Source organism: Miniopterus natalensis, chromosome 7, assembly GCF_054644295.1.
Source record: "Miniopterus natalensis isolate mMinNat1 chromosome 7, mMinNat1.hap1, whole genome shotgun sequence".
Taxonomy (NCBI): Eukaryota; Metazoa; Chordata; class Mammalia; order Chiroptera; family Miniopteridae; genus Miniopterus; species Miniopterus natalensis.
The window spans coordinates 44,662,292-44,679,072 of NC_142087.1; the positions used below are offsets into that span (position 1 = coordinate 44,662,292).

The window sequence follows — 16,781 nt, forward strand, 5'->3', positions numbered from 1 at the left end:
TTCCTGCACGTACTGGCTGTGTGGTTTGGGGCACTTCACCTGTTTAAGTCTTCACTTCTTTGTCTGTAAGTCTTGAATACTTTGATATAAACCTGAGTGTTTTGAAGATTAAGCCAAGTGAAGTGTGGTGTGCCACCCCGGGCTCCCACACTCTCCTGCTGTCTTGATCCCAGCACCTTTCAGTAACGTGGTGTTCAAGTTACTTCTCTCCCACTTAAGGGCAGGACCGCTCTTAGTGTTTGTTGGTTTTTCCTCCAGCATTCAATGCAGTGCTTAACACATTGTAGGCAATTTGAAAAAGTTGAGTAAATGAATGAATGTTCAAACCATAATAGAGAACTTCTGTCAGGGAGCCGTGCTATAATCAACCTCTAATGTCTTAGAACAAGACAATGTTTGTATTGTGAATTCAGTTGCAAAGTATTATGTATATGAGACTTTTATTTAAGGAGTATCATCAAAAATGTTAGCAAGTAGGAGAGACTATTTTTTCTTATCCGTCTGAAAAAGTATGGGTCACTCCATGGCCTCTGGGCAAAGATTGGCTTATCCTCTGGGGTCCTCCATCCTTGGAACACAACTGTTTTTAGTTGTTTATTTGAACAGTTCTGTCCCCTTTCCTTTTAGCCCCTTCTAGTACGTTTGCTATGTCCCATATGACTAGGCTAATATTAGCCTTAACGCAATTCAGAGCACGAGTCCCGTGTCCTGTTTCTTTCCATTTTCTCTTCTCTGTCTGGCATAGCATCTGGTACAGAGTATGATCAGTATAGGTTTGTCGCATGGAAGGATGAATAATTGAACACAAGAGCCTCTTTGCTCTCTCTCTGTCTCCCTCATCTCTGACTTCTATCAGTTTTTGTCCTGCTTTTAGTTATTTGTGGCTACTTTAAAAACATTGGACCTCAGGTGCAGAGTTGGGTTATAGATTATTCACAACCCTCAGTTATGACTTCGTCATTGGCCCTTGCATAGTCTGCTTTAATATATACTTGGATGAATGGATTTAAAATAGTATAGTAAGCATTCGTGAACTTGCTGTCAAAACAAAAAATAGGGCCTTGATAATAATTTATGTCTAACCATATGGTTTCCCCACCTCCCATCTCCCTGTTTCCCATAATCTTGGGTAACCGTCATTCTGAATCCTTTATTAATTTTCCTTTGTTTTACTTTTTATACAGTTTTTTTGTTAATCTTCATCCCTGATACTTTTTCCGTTGCTTTATAAAGAGAGTGGAAAGGAGAAAGAGATAGGGAGGGGGGAGGGGGAACATCAGTGTGAGAGACACATCGGTTGGTTGCCTCCCGCAGGGCCAGGGATGGAGCCTGCAACCCAGGCATGTGCCCTTGACCCGGAATCAGACCCCAAACCCCCCAGTGCGCGGGCTGAGGCCCTACCCCACCAAGCTACACCTGCCAGGGCTTATATAGTTTTTATTCCATCTCTATATATTCCAAAAAAGTAAGTGCTCTTAACTTCATAAAAAGTATATCGTGCTTTTCACACTAATGTTATGTTGCTAACATTCATCCATGCTGTTTCATGGTGTTGCTTATACTCATTTATTCATTGTTGTCCCACTGTCGATCTGGGCCTCTTCCTGTGCTGGAAAATTAGGTTATTCCTAGTAGTATGCTCTTGTGAACAGTGCTGCTGTGAATATTCTTGAACATGATGCCATCAGATTGGTGCAAGAGTTTCTATCTGAGTTGTGAGTTTGAGGGTAGAATTTCTGGGTCATAGGAAATGTGCATTTTTTTTTTACTTGAGGAGGTAATGCCAAAACAGTTCCCAAAGTCTTTATGCCAGTTCATACTCCTACCACATCCTTTCCGATACTTGTTATCCTCAAACTTCAAATTTGATCCTAATGAATGGGCGTAAAAACAGTTTAGCACTGTGGTCTGCCCTGATCCCTAGTGATGGTGATTGTGAACATTTCTTCAAATGTTTATTGACATGTATTTCCTCTCCTGTAAAATGCCTATTCCTACTTTTGCCCATTTTTCTGTTGAACTGTTTATACTTTCCTTATTGATTTGTAGGAGTTTGGGATATATTTCACAGCCATTACAATCTAAAATGCTGAACATAGGCCTTTCTTATATATTGAATATATTTTAACTGGGTCAAATAATCATGTGTACCCAATGGTGGACTTCATATACTGTGGTTTGAAAATATTAAATGGAAAATTTCAGAAATAAGCAATTCCTAAGTTTTAAATTGCATGCCAGTCTGAGTAGCAGGATGGAATCTCGAGCCATCTTGACCAGGACGTGAATCATCCCTTCCTTTGTCTGGTGTCTCACGCTGTAGACACTTACTATTAGTTAGTAGCTGTCATCTTGGTTATCAGATTGACGGTCTCAGTCCCATGCTGCTTATTTTCAAGTAACCCTTATATTACTTATAATAGCCTCCAAAGTGCAAGAGTAGTGATGTTGGCTATTTGGATATACCAAAGAGAAGCTGTAAAGTTCTTCTTCTAAGTGAAAAGGTGAAAGTTCTTTACTTAAGGAAAGAAAAAAGATTGTATGGTGAGATTGCTGAGATCTATGGTAAGAACGAATCTTCTACCTGTGAAACTGTGAAGAAGAAAAGAAATTTGTGCCAGTTTTGTTGTCCCACCTCAGACTGCAAAAGTTATAGCCACAGTGTGTGATAAGCCCTTAGCTAAGCTGGATAAGGTATTAAATTTGTCTATGGGAGACAGGAACAGAAAGCATGTTCTGATTGATGGCGTCAGAAAGCACTGAGCCTATACAAAGGATCCCCTGAAACAAGTTGTTAGTGGTGGAAAAAATGGCACCAGGTGTTAACTTTGGTTCAGCAAGCTCAGTTTTTGAGTTCAAGGCGTGAGCATGCTCCACAGAGAGGCGTTAAGGGAGAACCCCAATAGACCATTCATCAGCTTTGCAGGTGTGTCCCCTCGTGGTCTCCACTGATTGGTCGGTGCCAGGGGTTCACTAGTTTATGGAGCTGGCCCTGATGTCAGATGTCCTGATGGCATCACTCATCTGATTTTGCTGCTTCTCTGAGCTGAAGCCTAGATGTCCCCTTCCAGAGGTTAATGCTTAAGGGAGTGGTGGTGTGAGGGATGGTAGCTTAGCCCATTGCTAGGCACTCGGGGACTCTCTGCTCTGGTGACCCTCTGCACCTGGCCTATCATTTGCTCTACTCTTGCCTCTCTAACTGCCTACTACAAAGTGACCACATTCACATAATTTTCTTACAGTATATTGTCACAATCTCTCTATTTTATTATTAATGTTGTTAGTCTCTTACTGTGCCTACTTTATAAATTAAACTTTATCATAGGTATGTATCGGAGAAAACGTGGTAGAGTTCAGTACTATGTGTGGGTTCAGGCATCCACTGGAGGTCTTGGAATGTATCCCCTGCAGAGAAGGGGGAACTGCTGTACTTAACACCTCTCCTGAGAGTGCATCCCAGTGCCTGACACAGAACTTTCCCAAAGTAGATTACAAACAGTAAAAAGGATTTGCTGAAGGAAAAGATCTTTGCATCCCAAGTACAACAGGCTCTTCTTAAAGTGTCATATTGGACAAGAAACACAAAGCTGTGAAGGATGGAAGCTAAATAGAATCTATATCTGAGAAACACGATAAATGGGTATAAACAGGTGATAGGGTTTAAGATGAAATGAAACAGAGAAAGCCTTACTACTGTCTTCAGAATGCACTATGATTAACTTCAATAGCTGACATCTCTAAGCTACATAAAGCAGCCTTTGTTTTAGTTATCTTTTTGACTAAACTGATAAGACAAAATTACTTGAACATAAAAAAGAGGGTTTTTTGTTTTGTTTTGTGGTTTTTCTTAGGGGCAATTCTGTGACTACTGCAATTCTGAGGACCCCAGGAAAGCACATCCAGTCACCAACGCAATTGATGGATCTGAACGTTGGTGGCAAAGCCCTCCTCTCTCCTCAGGCACACGGTACAACATGGTCAATGTCACCTTGGATCTAGGGCAGGTAAGTTATACTTCCAACTGGAAGGGGGAAAATTCATTAGGGCCATTGTTTCTGTGGTGATTTTTGATGTAATGATAATTACCTTAAAACACAAACTTCAGTGAATGTAACAGTGAAGCCTGTTGCATTAATATTTGTATCCATCAACACCCAGCACGGTGCCTGTGACAATGCAGACACATGCCTGTCTATTAAATGAGTTAAAAATAGTTGTAAATAGTTTCATTGTCAAAGATATTTTTATTATTATTTTTAATTGTGGTAAAGTATATATAACATGAAATTTCATCTTGCAAAACTGATGCTGTACCCATTAAACACTAACTCCCCATTCCCCCTGCACCCAGCCGCTGGAAACCACCATTCTACTTCTTGTCTCTGAATTTGACTCCTCCAGGTACCTCATATAAGTGGAATCATATAGTGTTTGTTTGCCCTTTTGTGACTGGCTTATTTCACTTAGCATAACGTGTCTTCAAGGTTCATCCATGTTGTAGCATGTATCAGAATTTCTTTTTAAGGCTGAATAATATTCCATTGTATGCACACACCACATTTTGTTTGTCCATTCATCTGTTGATGGACACGTGTTGTTTTCCTGTTAGGCTGTTGTGATTAATGCTGCTCTGAACATAGGCATGGCAAAGGTATTTTCATAGCATTCTCCCTCCTGGAAATCCTGACTCTGTGACACTGAAAGATGAAGGGATTTTGCAGATGTATTTAAGGTCCCAAGCCAGTTGATCAAAAGGGAGTTTATCCTGAGGACCTCTTCTAATTAGGAGAGCTCTTAAAAGGGACTGGCCCTATCTGAAGGAAGAGATTCGAAGCATGAGAAATTTTCCTGCTGACCCTGAAGGGGAAATGGCCATGTTGCAAGCTGCCTGTGGAGATGGCAAGGGCCTAGAAGCTGGGTTCTAGAAGCTAAGAGTGGCTTCACCCAACAGCCAGCAAAAGAAGAAGGAACCTCATCCATATAACCACAAGGAGCTAGATTTTGCCAACAGCATAGGAACGTGGAAGTGGGTTGTCCCAGTCATCTAGCTGATCCCTTGATGGTAGCCTTGACCCTGAGCAGAGAACCCCGGTCATGCATGCCCAGAATCCTGACCTACGGGACTGCAAGACAATAAATGGATGTTTTAGGCCAGCAGATTTGCGGTAATTTGTTAAGCAGCAGTAGAAAACTAATGCACCTTCCCATTTCCTTTTTCAGACCAGAATAGGATGGAACAGATGGTCTTTTCCATCCTATTCTTTCAACAAATATTTATTGAGTACCTTCTATGGGCCAGGCACTGTTCTAGGCATTTGGGATGCATGAGGGAACCAAAGAGATAAAGATTCCTCCCTTCATGGCACTTACATTCCAGTTTGGGAGACAGCCAACAAAAAAATACATAATAAATAAGTAAATCTGGTACTTTAGAAGCTTTTAAGAGCTATATCATGTACGTCTTATAGAGCTAGACAGCAAACACACGAGGTTCATTTCCTGAGAATTCCCAGGATTCCAGCTCATGCTTAAGAGAGAAAAATAAGCAGAAACAGAGCCTCAGGTGCCTTTTAGGAAAGGTTAATCCTATTTCTCTGAGGGTCGGCCACACAGCGAAGAAGACAGATGTAAGAGGGCATGCCATGGCACTGATTGTGAGTTACTTGGAACCAAAATTGAGCAGAAAGGAAAGTCACTGTCTCCTTGGGAAGGGCCCAGGCTGCTGTGCCAACCTTTGGTTATATGGGGGTGGTCAGGCTGGGAAAGACACCAAGGCATAGAACATGGGCAGGCTGGGCTCAGGGCATGTAAGGGTCTGGTGGTGGGCCTGGCAGGCCTGGCCCTCACCTGTGAGCTGGGGGAGGATGACCCTGGCTGTGGCTAGAGACGCTTGTGAACAATGTGTGTGAATGTGCTTTGACCTTTGTGCAGTGCTAGACAGACACAGAATATTCTTATTATTACTTAGAGAAGTCATCATTGACACCCACCCTCACTTTTGCCCTTTATCTAGGATTCCAGTGAGCTTGAGCTGCCATATCTTTCCTAAGATAAAAGATCACTGAAACGTTACTATCTATCTTTGTCATAGACCTACTACTTCAAAGAATTTATCCTAAGGAAACAATGAGATAATTGCTCAAAATATTTGGGCAAGGATATTCTCTGTAGCCTTGTTCATAATAACATAAGGTGGGAAATAATCTCATGCCCAGTGAGAGGAGACTCATTCATTCAGTGGCCTCATTGGCAGCCATTAGAATGATGCCAGAGAGGGGTCTTTACTGACATGGCATATGCCAGTGCAAATTGTTAAGAAAAAAATCAAATTATTTGTAAGCTGTATATATAGTATGATATTATTACATTTTCTTTGTGTGTATAAGCAAAGAAAAAAGTCAGGAAAGAGAATCTAAAATGCTAAGAGTGCTTTTCTCTGGGTGGTGGGATTATTTGGTGGTTTTTCCTTTCTTCTGTAAATTCCATTTGCAGCATAACTCAGGTCGATGACTCTGGGTTATTACCTAGGTACAAATCTGACTCCACAGCTCTTTAGCTGTGTCACACTGGACCCTCTAGTTAATATCTTGGGGTCAGTTTCTTCACCCGAAATTTGGGTATGAAGCCAGTTCCATCCTCATAGAGTTGTTGTGAGGAATTAATAACATAACACAGGAAAACTCTTAGAGTTATGCTTTACACACTCTAAGAACTCAATCTATGTTAGCGCTTAGGTCTTTTTTTTTTTTTTTAATGGGCATCTATTACTTTCAGAGTTCGAAAGATAATAAAGCTCACTGGGAAAAGTTTTCCTTTTGGGAAAAAAGAAGAGTCCCATGCAGAGAGGACAAAAAAAACAATCGTGTCTGGTGGGATTTGAGATATTGGTTGAAAAGCTTACTTGGAGCTTTCCAGATGCTCTCTGTCCCCCCTTCCCCCAAAAAGCTTCAGACTCTCTTGTCCCGGAATGAGGTCAGCCTGCTAGAGATCTTTAAATGCCAACAGAATCATAAAAATGCACAGTAAATGGAAATTTATTTTTTTTAAAAGAGCCTATTTAATTCCTTAGCTCATCTTGAAAACTATTTTATATTTCTTCCCTTGTGAAACTTTTGTGATTTTAGGCATATTTTTTCTTTAAATCATGGCAGTTCTCCTATTCTATTAGTGGCAAGCATATATAAGGAAAAACTGAATTCCATGAATTTCACAATGGGTCCAATGAGAGTCTGAGTTAAATATCATGTTGGGGAGTCCTCAGCTGGTGCCTCCTCTCCTCTGCCTGCTGTATTCCGGGGTGCCCACCTGTGCCCCTCAGAGCTCCTGCCCTTCTTACACCCAGTGACCCTGGAGCCTTTCGACCTTTTCAAACTCTTTATTCTTTTCTTCCCGATGCCTCTTCTTTCCCTATTCTCATTTCTATGATTCTCCTCACTTTAGCTTTTTCACTTTCCATTCTTCCATTGCACTCCTTCCTTTAGGGAAAAACTAAAACAAAATCTAACCACCACCTTTTCTGAGGTCACTGCCAGCCTTCAGGATGGGGGTCCCTGGTCACCCCATCCAGCCTCAGAGCCATGGTTGGCTTAGCAGGTTGAGAGTGTCCAGACTCCACCAGGACTGGGTACTAGTGGCCTCAGATGTGGGCACTGTGGGTATCCTATCTCGCCAGTACTCCTGAATCTTTCTCCAGACCAGAGGGGCTGGGTTTTATTTCCCACATGCCACCTGGCAGCTCCTGCCACATTTCTGCAGGAAGTTCACCTCTGCTGTGTAGCCTGCAGATATGGATGCGTCATGCTTCTTGTCTCTAAATTAAGAGGAAGCTCCTGTGCTGTTTGCACTTCTCTCAAACCACGAATATAAACATTCTATGACTTAGGTGTTCCCGATTCAATATATCATGTGTGACACACAGTTCCATGTTTTAAGCACCTTGATTGATGAGATTGTTTACCTTTAGAGTTTTTCAACATCACAGAATAACCGGAAGGAACATTTGGTTCTGTACCCTGCCTCTCATAATCCTCCTGGCTCAGCTGACTCTCACTGTCCCTAGCACACCTGTTATAACCATGCAGTGTCCCAGGTGCTCCCCTGAAGGTGTAGGGGGCAGGCTAGGGCCAGCAAGCCAGGAGCTAGGAGATGCAGCACTCTCTGCTTCAGAATCTGAATTGCCAATCCAGGATGGCATAGCAGCAGAAATGCAGGCTGGCATCTCTAATCAGAGGTCCAGGAGGGCAGAGTAGCGGGGCCTGGCCCAGGCAAGGCAGAGCTCAGGAAAGCACAGTCCAGCCTCCCGACTGTGGAGGGAGACGAGGGCAGGGAGAGGGGCCCAGGGCAGCTGCTTTACACCTTCCTTAGTTTCAGGGCGAGTGCATTGCCCCAGCCCAGCACTGCTCAGGCCTGGGCAGGGCTGGACCTGAAAGGGCCTGGTATTTAGACAGGTGGGTCTGACACCTTGCCTGGGCTGCCCTGGCTTGTCCCCGTTTGTAGGTTGCTATAGCTTTCATATAAGCCCCTGTTTAAACTCTATTTTATTAGTCTTCTAGCCAGCCAGCCACTCAGTCCTGGACACTGCTTTCTTGCCTTCCTTTGTCCATTTCCTCCAGTCACTGTGCTGCCTGCCTCCTGTTCTCCACAAAGTTATACAAACCACCACCCAAACCAGGGGTGCGTTCACATCCCTATCCCCCAAACTCTGCTGGCTTTCAGCCTGGGCAGCTCTCATTCTTGCTGCTCGAGGTGTGATCTTTGGATAGACTGCCTTGCCTTCTCTGGGGGCCCAGATTTTGCATAACAAAAAAGTTATTGGCCATTCATATTTAGAGTATTAATTTAAACATTTAGAAAAATAGGTGATAGGAAGAAAGTATATTGCTCTTTCCTTGTGGTAGATAAGCTCATAAGTCTTACAAAATTCTTCAACATTTGCTTCACAAAATGACACAAGATAAATAATATCTTACCTCACAAGGTGAATAATTTAGAATTAAAAAAACCCTAAGTTCTATGGCAGCTATAATGTGAATTTAATGCTAACATACTTTTAATTCTAGAAGCTGTTCTAAGCACCTTTCAAGCGTTAACTCATTTAATCCTCACTGCAAGGTAGGTCAGGGGTGTTAGGAGCCTCCCATGGTTATAAACTTCTGACTCACGGTTCCAGGTGAGCAAGGGGCAAACAGAGCCTTTGCACCAGGAAGTCTTGCAGCAGGGCTGCCTTAGCTACTGTTCGATGACGATGCTCCCGACGCTCCCGTTCTCCCTGAGCTCGGGCTCAGTGAAAGTCTTGTGGCCCATGTGGATATCAGTACTGCCCTCCCTCAGGACATTGTCCATCATCTTCCGCAGTGTCCCCTGTGGAGGACCATAGTTGTGCTTCTTTGGGGCATTAGAAATCAAAGTAAAACATGTACGCTGGCGTCATGCTTCTCTCTATATTGGCGGCTGGAAACAGTTTTATGGCTCGGCCACGCAGGTAGGCGTATGGGGCGTCACGACCTGCATGCTGTGTGCAGACTCACTATGGGCTCAACATTTCATCCCTACTGACGGTTTTCCTTTTACTCGTTTTATTTGTTTTTTATTTGGGGTAATTTCATATTGCTGTTTTCTTTACATCCTTTGGATTTAGGGCTCTAATTCCCTTCCCACCTTCTTTTTTTCCTAAAGAAAATGGGATGTGGATGAGTACATGCAACATCTTGATGAAACAGTAAAATACAATCACTGTTTTCATCCCAGTCTTATACTTGGTTGCCCCTCAGAATAAACTGTCAAGACATACTTTGCTTTACTTTATGATTATCCTAAGCCTGAAAGATTTGTATATTCATATAAAAATATTTCTCATTTTATAGCATTAAATGATACTTCTGAGTCATTTTGAGAAGTACAGTGCAATTCTGTAAAAACACGCCAGCTTTGTAAGCTGGTTACAGCTTAGTTTTTAATTTTGCTGCTTTTCTGAGTGATTGTCCCAGCGAAGCTCTTGACAACATCACACATGATGAGCAGCATCGGTCGTCTGAATAGCACACAAGGTTATAATTTGCCTTTTACAATGCTCAGCTGTTCCCTTTTAGAGCTGATTTGATATGTTTTCCCCCTAGAGAAAGTACATCTTTTAATTACAAGGCCTCATTAGCTACCATACTGTTTCATTCCCAGATATTTTTTCTTTTGCTCCTAAATGTTTCCAGTGACAGTGGGATAATAATGGGTGTTGATAGCTGAGAGTGGGTTTGTGTTTAAATATATAGGGATTCATCCTAAGCAGTCATCTCATGACTTGTAATGTCTCCTCAAGGCATTCTTTCAAAAGACCCCTTCCCACCCACATTGTACCTCTTCCTAGCCATTACCTGTGCTCTCCTTAGGGGATATTGCTTGCTTTGGAGAACAATTGGGGCTTAATAAAGCAAGTTCTAGGCTGAACTTTCTTGCTCAATGTATTATCCTATAGAAGACACACGTGCACAATTAGATTGTAATTTGACCTGAAGATACTTACTTTGTCCCCCAAACTGGTCTGTAATCATGGCATGGAGAAGACATATAGTCCATTTCAGGAAAACAGGGCCAGCTTTCTATAGAGATGGTTTGGCAGCTGTTGACATGGTGTCATTTCAGGATGGAGAGCAGGCTGTTCAAAACCCCCTGGAATTCCTTTAGCTGAGGCTAAAGCTTGAATAGGCGAATGTTCTTGGGAGAGATTGACTTAAAATTCACTCGAGGCCAAGTTTCCATAGGAGAAAGAGCAATGCTGGCAATGCATCCATAATGGAAAAAAGGATACATATAACGGGCTGGGCCAGTGCTTCTCAAACTTTAATGTATGTTTGGATTATCTTTTCAAATGTCGGCATTGACTCAGAAGGTTGCGGGTGTGCCTGTAGTTCTGCATATCTAAGATCCCCCCAAGTGATGCCACAGCTGCTGGCCTGTGGGCCGCACTGAGTAGAAAGGGTCTGGACAGACTCCCTGCCCAGCAGCCGGTCTCACTGAGAAGTGAACGGCAAGGTGAAGGCTGAGCTAGGAGCAGGGCAGGCAGTAGAGAAGAAGCGAAAACCTTGTTGCAAGAGATGGGTTCCCAAAGGAGTAGACAAAGCCTCCTTAAGGGCCTCGTGAGTGATAATGGACACCATGCGAAGGACACACAGACCTTCATCACACACGGAGATGAAGCAAAATGTCCTCGCAGCTGGTTAACTCTTTATATTCCCCGTTTCTGGCTTCCTTGAGCCTGGTGTACATGGGGCCCTGAAAACTAGGCTGTGCAGTAACTTTTGGCCCTGGCAGAACCACCCAGGGGGCAAAGGGCCTTTGAGGAAATGACCAGACTCCCCTGCTTTGGCCCCATTATGAAACACTTCCCATAAAATACAAAGTGTTGTTTTATGGGAATATATAGGGTATCCCAAAATATGTATACACACTTTGAATAATTATAAAGGCAGTGTTTGTTAAAATACATTTCATTTTCAAAACTGAGGTATCAGCTGTTAACATGTGTATGCATTTTTTGGGACACCCTATATATATGTGTGTATACTCGTGTATATATCTGCATGTATATGTATGTAAATGTGTATATATGTATAATTTATATGAATGCTCTATAGCATCTAGTTTGATGTCTTCTGTATTCATGCCTTTTGTGTTATGAAGGTTCACCCATATTGCTATATGTGTATCTATTTCCTTGCTTCTGACAACTGTGGGGTTGGTATGGTCATTAATGAGATGATCTTTCACATTGTTTTATTTAATAGAATATTGCCTAGGGGGAAGTCACATATAGGTATAAATGAGGTGTGCAACAAAAGTTACATCAAATATTTAAAACTCATATTGCATTATTTTTCTGAGAAAAAATGTTATAAATAGGAATGATCTTCTAAGCTATGAGTTAAAAACCCATTTAGTCCCTTGTGTAGCTATAATAGCTGTCATAGTCCAGATTTGCAAGATGGAATGGTATGAAATCATTTAATCCTCCCCCCTCTGTAGCTCCTGGGGTACAGGGGGAAAACGCACCCCAGATTAGGAAAAGGCTTAAGGAAGGCCAGGGAGTAAAAGAGTTGGGGAGTTAGAAATGGGTCTATGGAAAGTGAGAGGGTCAGGCTGTTGTGTGGGTTGGGGATGATGGAATTTTGGAGCTCCACCACCCTCCAACCCCAGACCCTTCTTCTTAGAATGCTTAGCTGGTCACCCTATCTACCATCATAAGACCCAGATCTCAGTTCCTGCAGGGTGTGGATTGCCTCTAGGGGGATGGCTCCTGCTGGCATGAAAGTATCCCCCCCAACCCATCCCCTTCTCTGTCACCAGGCAGAGTGGGAGTGTGCCGTGCCTCTGGTTTCCTAGTTTACCCCACACCTGCGGTGGTGGATCTGTCTGGCTGTCCTGCCTGCTTCCCTGGCTCATGTTCTACTACACCACTGCTCTGGGGCAGGCATGAGTCCCTGCCCTTGTCTTAACCAGAGGTGGATTTCAGGAACTGAGCTTGGAGAAGTTCAGTTCTCTCACCCAAAGTCACCTGACCACTGGTGGATGCTGAGCTGGGCACTGAATCCAGCTCTCCTACTGTCCATCAGGTGTGGAGCCTGTCCCCATGTCACTCTACTGCCCAGCTGTCTTTCCTCACCATGTTCTGCTCTGACCCTTCACACTCAGGCCTTGCTCTACCCTGCAGCATCACTCTTTTCACACATTTGTCTGCTAGGGGTCCTAGTGAGAGCCAGAGCATTTAAGTCGGAGCATTTGGGACACAACAGGTCATCTCATATCCAGATCCAAGAGTTTAGCTGGGGATTCACCATTGTATCACAGCAATGATAACTGTGAGCCACCCCATTTTATGCCAAGTAATCACAATCCTTAGGATTGTGGCTGACTATCAACATTGCCCTCTTCCAGGCAAAGTGTGGGCCCTACCCTGGCCTCCAGCTACGGTTAGCCAAGGTATTCCTGTTGCAGTTCATGAGTGAGCAGGAGAATCAAGCACACATCCTATATGCCCAAGGCCATGTGCGCTCAAGCCATGAATATTAAATTCCTCATGTGATGAGCATCTTAAAAGAAAAGCACAGTGCTTCAGTAAGCATAAAATACAGACAGCTAACTAAAGTGAAGGTGGCCCTGAGACTTACAGGTTAAATAGGGGTTAGCAGGCTCCAGGGGGCTGGGATCAGGCTTCCGCTGAGTCTTGTTGAGCTGAGGTGGATGCAAAGTGGAGGTTAAATAAACAGTTAGAACATGGGTCTGAAGTTGATGGGAAGAGTCTGGGCTACAGATATACATTGGAGTCGGTGGAAGAAAGAGACAGAGCAAGGTGGGAGAAGGCTGAGAGCTGAACTCTGGTGACCAGGAGGAGAGTGGGAGGGAGAGGTGGAGAAGGACAAGCCAGTGCACCACCCTTCGAAGACAGGGGCTGTAATGGGGAGAAGGAGCTAGGGTGGAGCTAGAGGAGGGCTGGACTTTAGGATGGAAAAGACATTTATATGCTGATGAGAAGGATCCAACAGAAGGCGGAGGGGAATGGGATCCTGAGCACAAAGGGAGGGACTGGCTTTTGACCAGAAGAGGCTCCTTGCTCCTTGGATGAGAGGGAGGAGGGAGAGGGTGTGCAGAGGTTGCTTGTTGATGTGAGAAGAGAAGGCAGAGGGGTTCCTTTTTGGTAGTTCTGATTTTACCGGTGAAAGAGAAAAGTCACCTTCGAATGTAGGGTAGTGGACTGGGGTTTGAGGAGCCTCAGAAAATGGGCAGAAGCAAAGGAAGCTGCACAGTGAGAACCACAGCTGAACGCTGGCTGCTGCAGCTGGTCCTGACGACACAGTCGGCCCTGAGCGGGACTCTGGACTCAGTACACCTCTGCTGGGATTAGCCACTGTCCCCAGGAGCCAAATGCTGTTGTCATCTTTGTTGCTGCTGGAAAGAATTCTTCAGCGTCCCTGCCTTTCTATAACGTTTGCTCTAGATGCAGAATCTCCGCAGGAGACATCCTGTTCCCAGAGCTGGGTCTTGGACCCATGCTGCCTTACCTGCTGGGAGAGCTGGGAGAGCTGACATTTCCGTCTTTTAAAGGTGGAAGTGCCTTCTATTCCCAGCATGATTCTTAAGGTAGGAGGGCATTAGATCCTCAGAAGTCCCACAAACACCTCGCCTTCTCCAGCCCCCTCTGCATGGCAGTGCGGGTCCCTGTATCAGTCAGATCCCAGCACCCAGAGAGCCGCCTCCTCACCCGGAACTGACGGCCACCTTTCTCAGGGTGCAGGTTGATGCCTCTGAAATAAATGATCTGTCTGCTTATTGGGCTTGTGATTGTGATAACCAATAAAATACCCAGAGGGTGGGACCACCCCCATTGAGAGCCACCATGCCAAAGGAAGCAAAAGGCAGCTTTTGATCAAAGGGTGAGTTCTAAGAAGAATATTTAATCTGTGGTCCAGCTGATTTGAAATGACACTTTAGTTTAAAGCTCATTCCAAAAAGAACAGGCTGACGAATAAAAATGAACATGCTGAGTCAATTTAAGTGACCCTCATCACGCTACAGACATGCACAGCTGTTGTGAAAAAGTTCTTTGAAGTGCCCCATCATTAGTAAGGGTATTGGAAACATGGCCAAAGGACAGTTTTAGCCTTAGGTAAAACTCTGATGCGGCCATGGATGTGAAGTTAAGAAAGATGTCGCGGAGGGAGAAAGGAGTAGGTATGGCAAGCAAAAGTAGGACAGGACCATTATGAGTGCAGGTCAGCAATGGTAACACTCTTTAGGTAGAAAGATATTGGCCAGGAGGAGGAGACTGGAACATTACAGAGGGTGTGGAATTATTCATGAAAATAGATAATAACATCATTTGGAAGCTGATTTAGGACAAGTAATCATCATTGAGAAATATTTTGTTGAAGCCCACCATGGTACAAGCCACCTATGGAAATTAATATGTTTTTAGGAGTTAGTGAGTCTAAAAAATATATAGTAAAGGGGGATTCAGATAGCTTGGCTGCTGGTTATTAAAGGTGAGTTAGTTAAATCTCTTTGTCTTGGAAGAACGTGACTGTATAATTTCCTTTATCCTGTATGGTTGTCAGACAAATTCTTAGGCTACTTATTAGTTTAGTGAGTGAAACAAATGTCATACTTAATTTTCTTATAAATTAGCAAAACCAAAACCAAACCAAAACAAAAAACACACCAAAAAACTGTGAATGTGAAAAACTGAGCTTTACCAGGAGAATCAGGCCCTAGACAAAAAAAAATTTCCTGACAGTGAGAGTAACTACACAGAACAGGACAAAATGTAAGACAGTGTAAAACAGAATTCAGCGTTCTTGGATTCCAGGGGGCTCCAGCTTGTTTAAAATCTATTTGTAAATTGTTAGTCATGGATCAAATGTTCTCGAATAACATATTTTAGTTATTTTGAGTCTACTTGAAGAATAATGCTTCATGTCCACAAGGACTAAAAATCATGCTATATGTCATCATTTTCCCCCCAGAATTATGAATTTATTAGTAATAAAATATAGGTGCGCTTGTCATTTTCCAAGTTGTTGGAGTGATTCAAAACTTTAGAGTCAATTTTGGTTCAGGGATTTTGTTTCTCAGGATATTATGGTTATTTTTAATGAGGAAGTGAGAGATGAGAGGCTTTAATTTTCCTCTCCCTTCCACTTTCTACCCTAATCTCTGCCTCCTGATGACTTGACTCTTTTTTTAAAAAAAAAAAATCTTTATTGATTTCAGAGAGAGCAAAGGAGAGGGGGAGAGAGAGAGAGAGAGAGAAACATCAGTGATGAGAGAGTCATTGATTGGCCGCCTCCTGCACGTGCCCTGACGAGGAATCGAACCCCGATCTCCTGGATCCTAGGTTGATGCTCAACTGCTGAGCCACGCCCAGCCAGGCATAACTTGATTCTTAATTACTTAAGAAGTACCTAAGGAGAAAAGAAACTGAAATAATACAGGAGACGATTAAGGATTAAGCATATATGATGATTGTACTGAATAGTGTCAGAAGAATAATTTCTCTGCAATATCACACTGTCACAGGATGAAAACATTGACATCTAATGTTTTCCAGTTTTGAATGGTGTCGTACAGTTTTTCCAGTTTCCTTGGATTGTAGTTACTGGTTTCTAATAGCTTGTTTATGATTAGAGATGCTAACCATTTCTCATGCATTGTAAATGAAATAACATTTTAAAAATTATTTTACTTTTTACTGTGGTGATTTACTTTTTGGTTTTACCTAATTTGTGTATTAAATATAATCATTTTCTGTTAAAAAAAGAAAAAAGAACCTACGGAGATGTGGTGTTGGTATTTAAATCCTGGGCAGGCTGTCATGTGGGATAAACAGAAGAAATCTGTGCTACTCCAAAGGCTAGGAGGAGGGACACTGAGAAAATATAATGGCCTGAACCTTTCCAGAGTGCAGTGGGTTTCTTCTCAAAAAGAGATTCTAGGGTTCAGTTTCTTACTTACCCTGAGTGAAAGGTTGACCTAAGGACCTCTGAGTCCCTTTCTGTAAGCTTCTGGGGTGATCTACCTCTGCTCCTTGCAGGTGACCAGGTGCTTCTGGGAAACAGTGAGAGGAGCTGAGGGACAGAGTGACTTTCCTCCCCACACACGCTTTCTGATGGTGCCAGAGTCTGGGTCTGATAGTGAAGAGTGATGAGACACCCACAAGAAAGAAGGGCCCTTGCTGAGCTATTGGAAGAGGCACTCTTTGGAGTAGGATAAGCAGGATCCTTTCTCAGGCCAGCTGA

At 43.2% G+C, this 16,781-nt stretch overlaps 1 protein-coding gene across 1 annotated transcript in view; it reads left to right on the forward strand.

Moving 5' to 3' along the window:
• LAMA3 (laminin subunit alpha 3) overlaps positions 1–16,781 on the forward strand; it is a 186,157-nt gene that overhangs the window by 16,347 nt on the left and 153,029 nt on the right. The window contains exon 2 of the mRNA XM_087819001.1: positions 3,852–4,004. Within this exon, the coding sequence (XP_087675127.1) occupies positions 3,852–4,004 (153 nt within the window). The remainder of the gene's footprint in view (positions 1–3,851; positions 4,005–16,781) is intronic.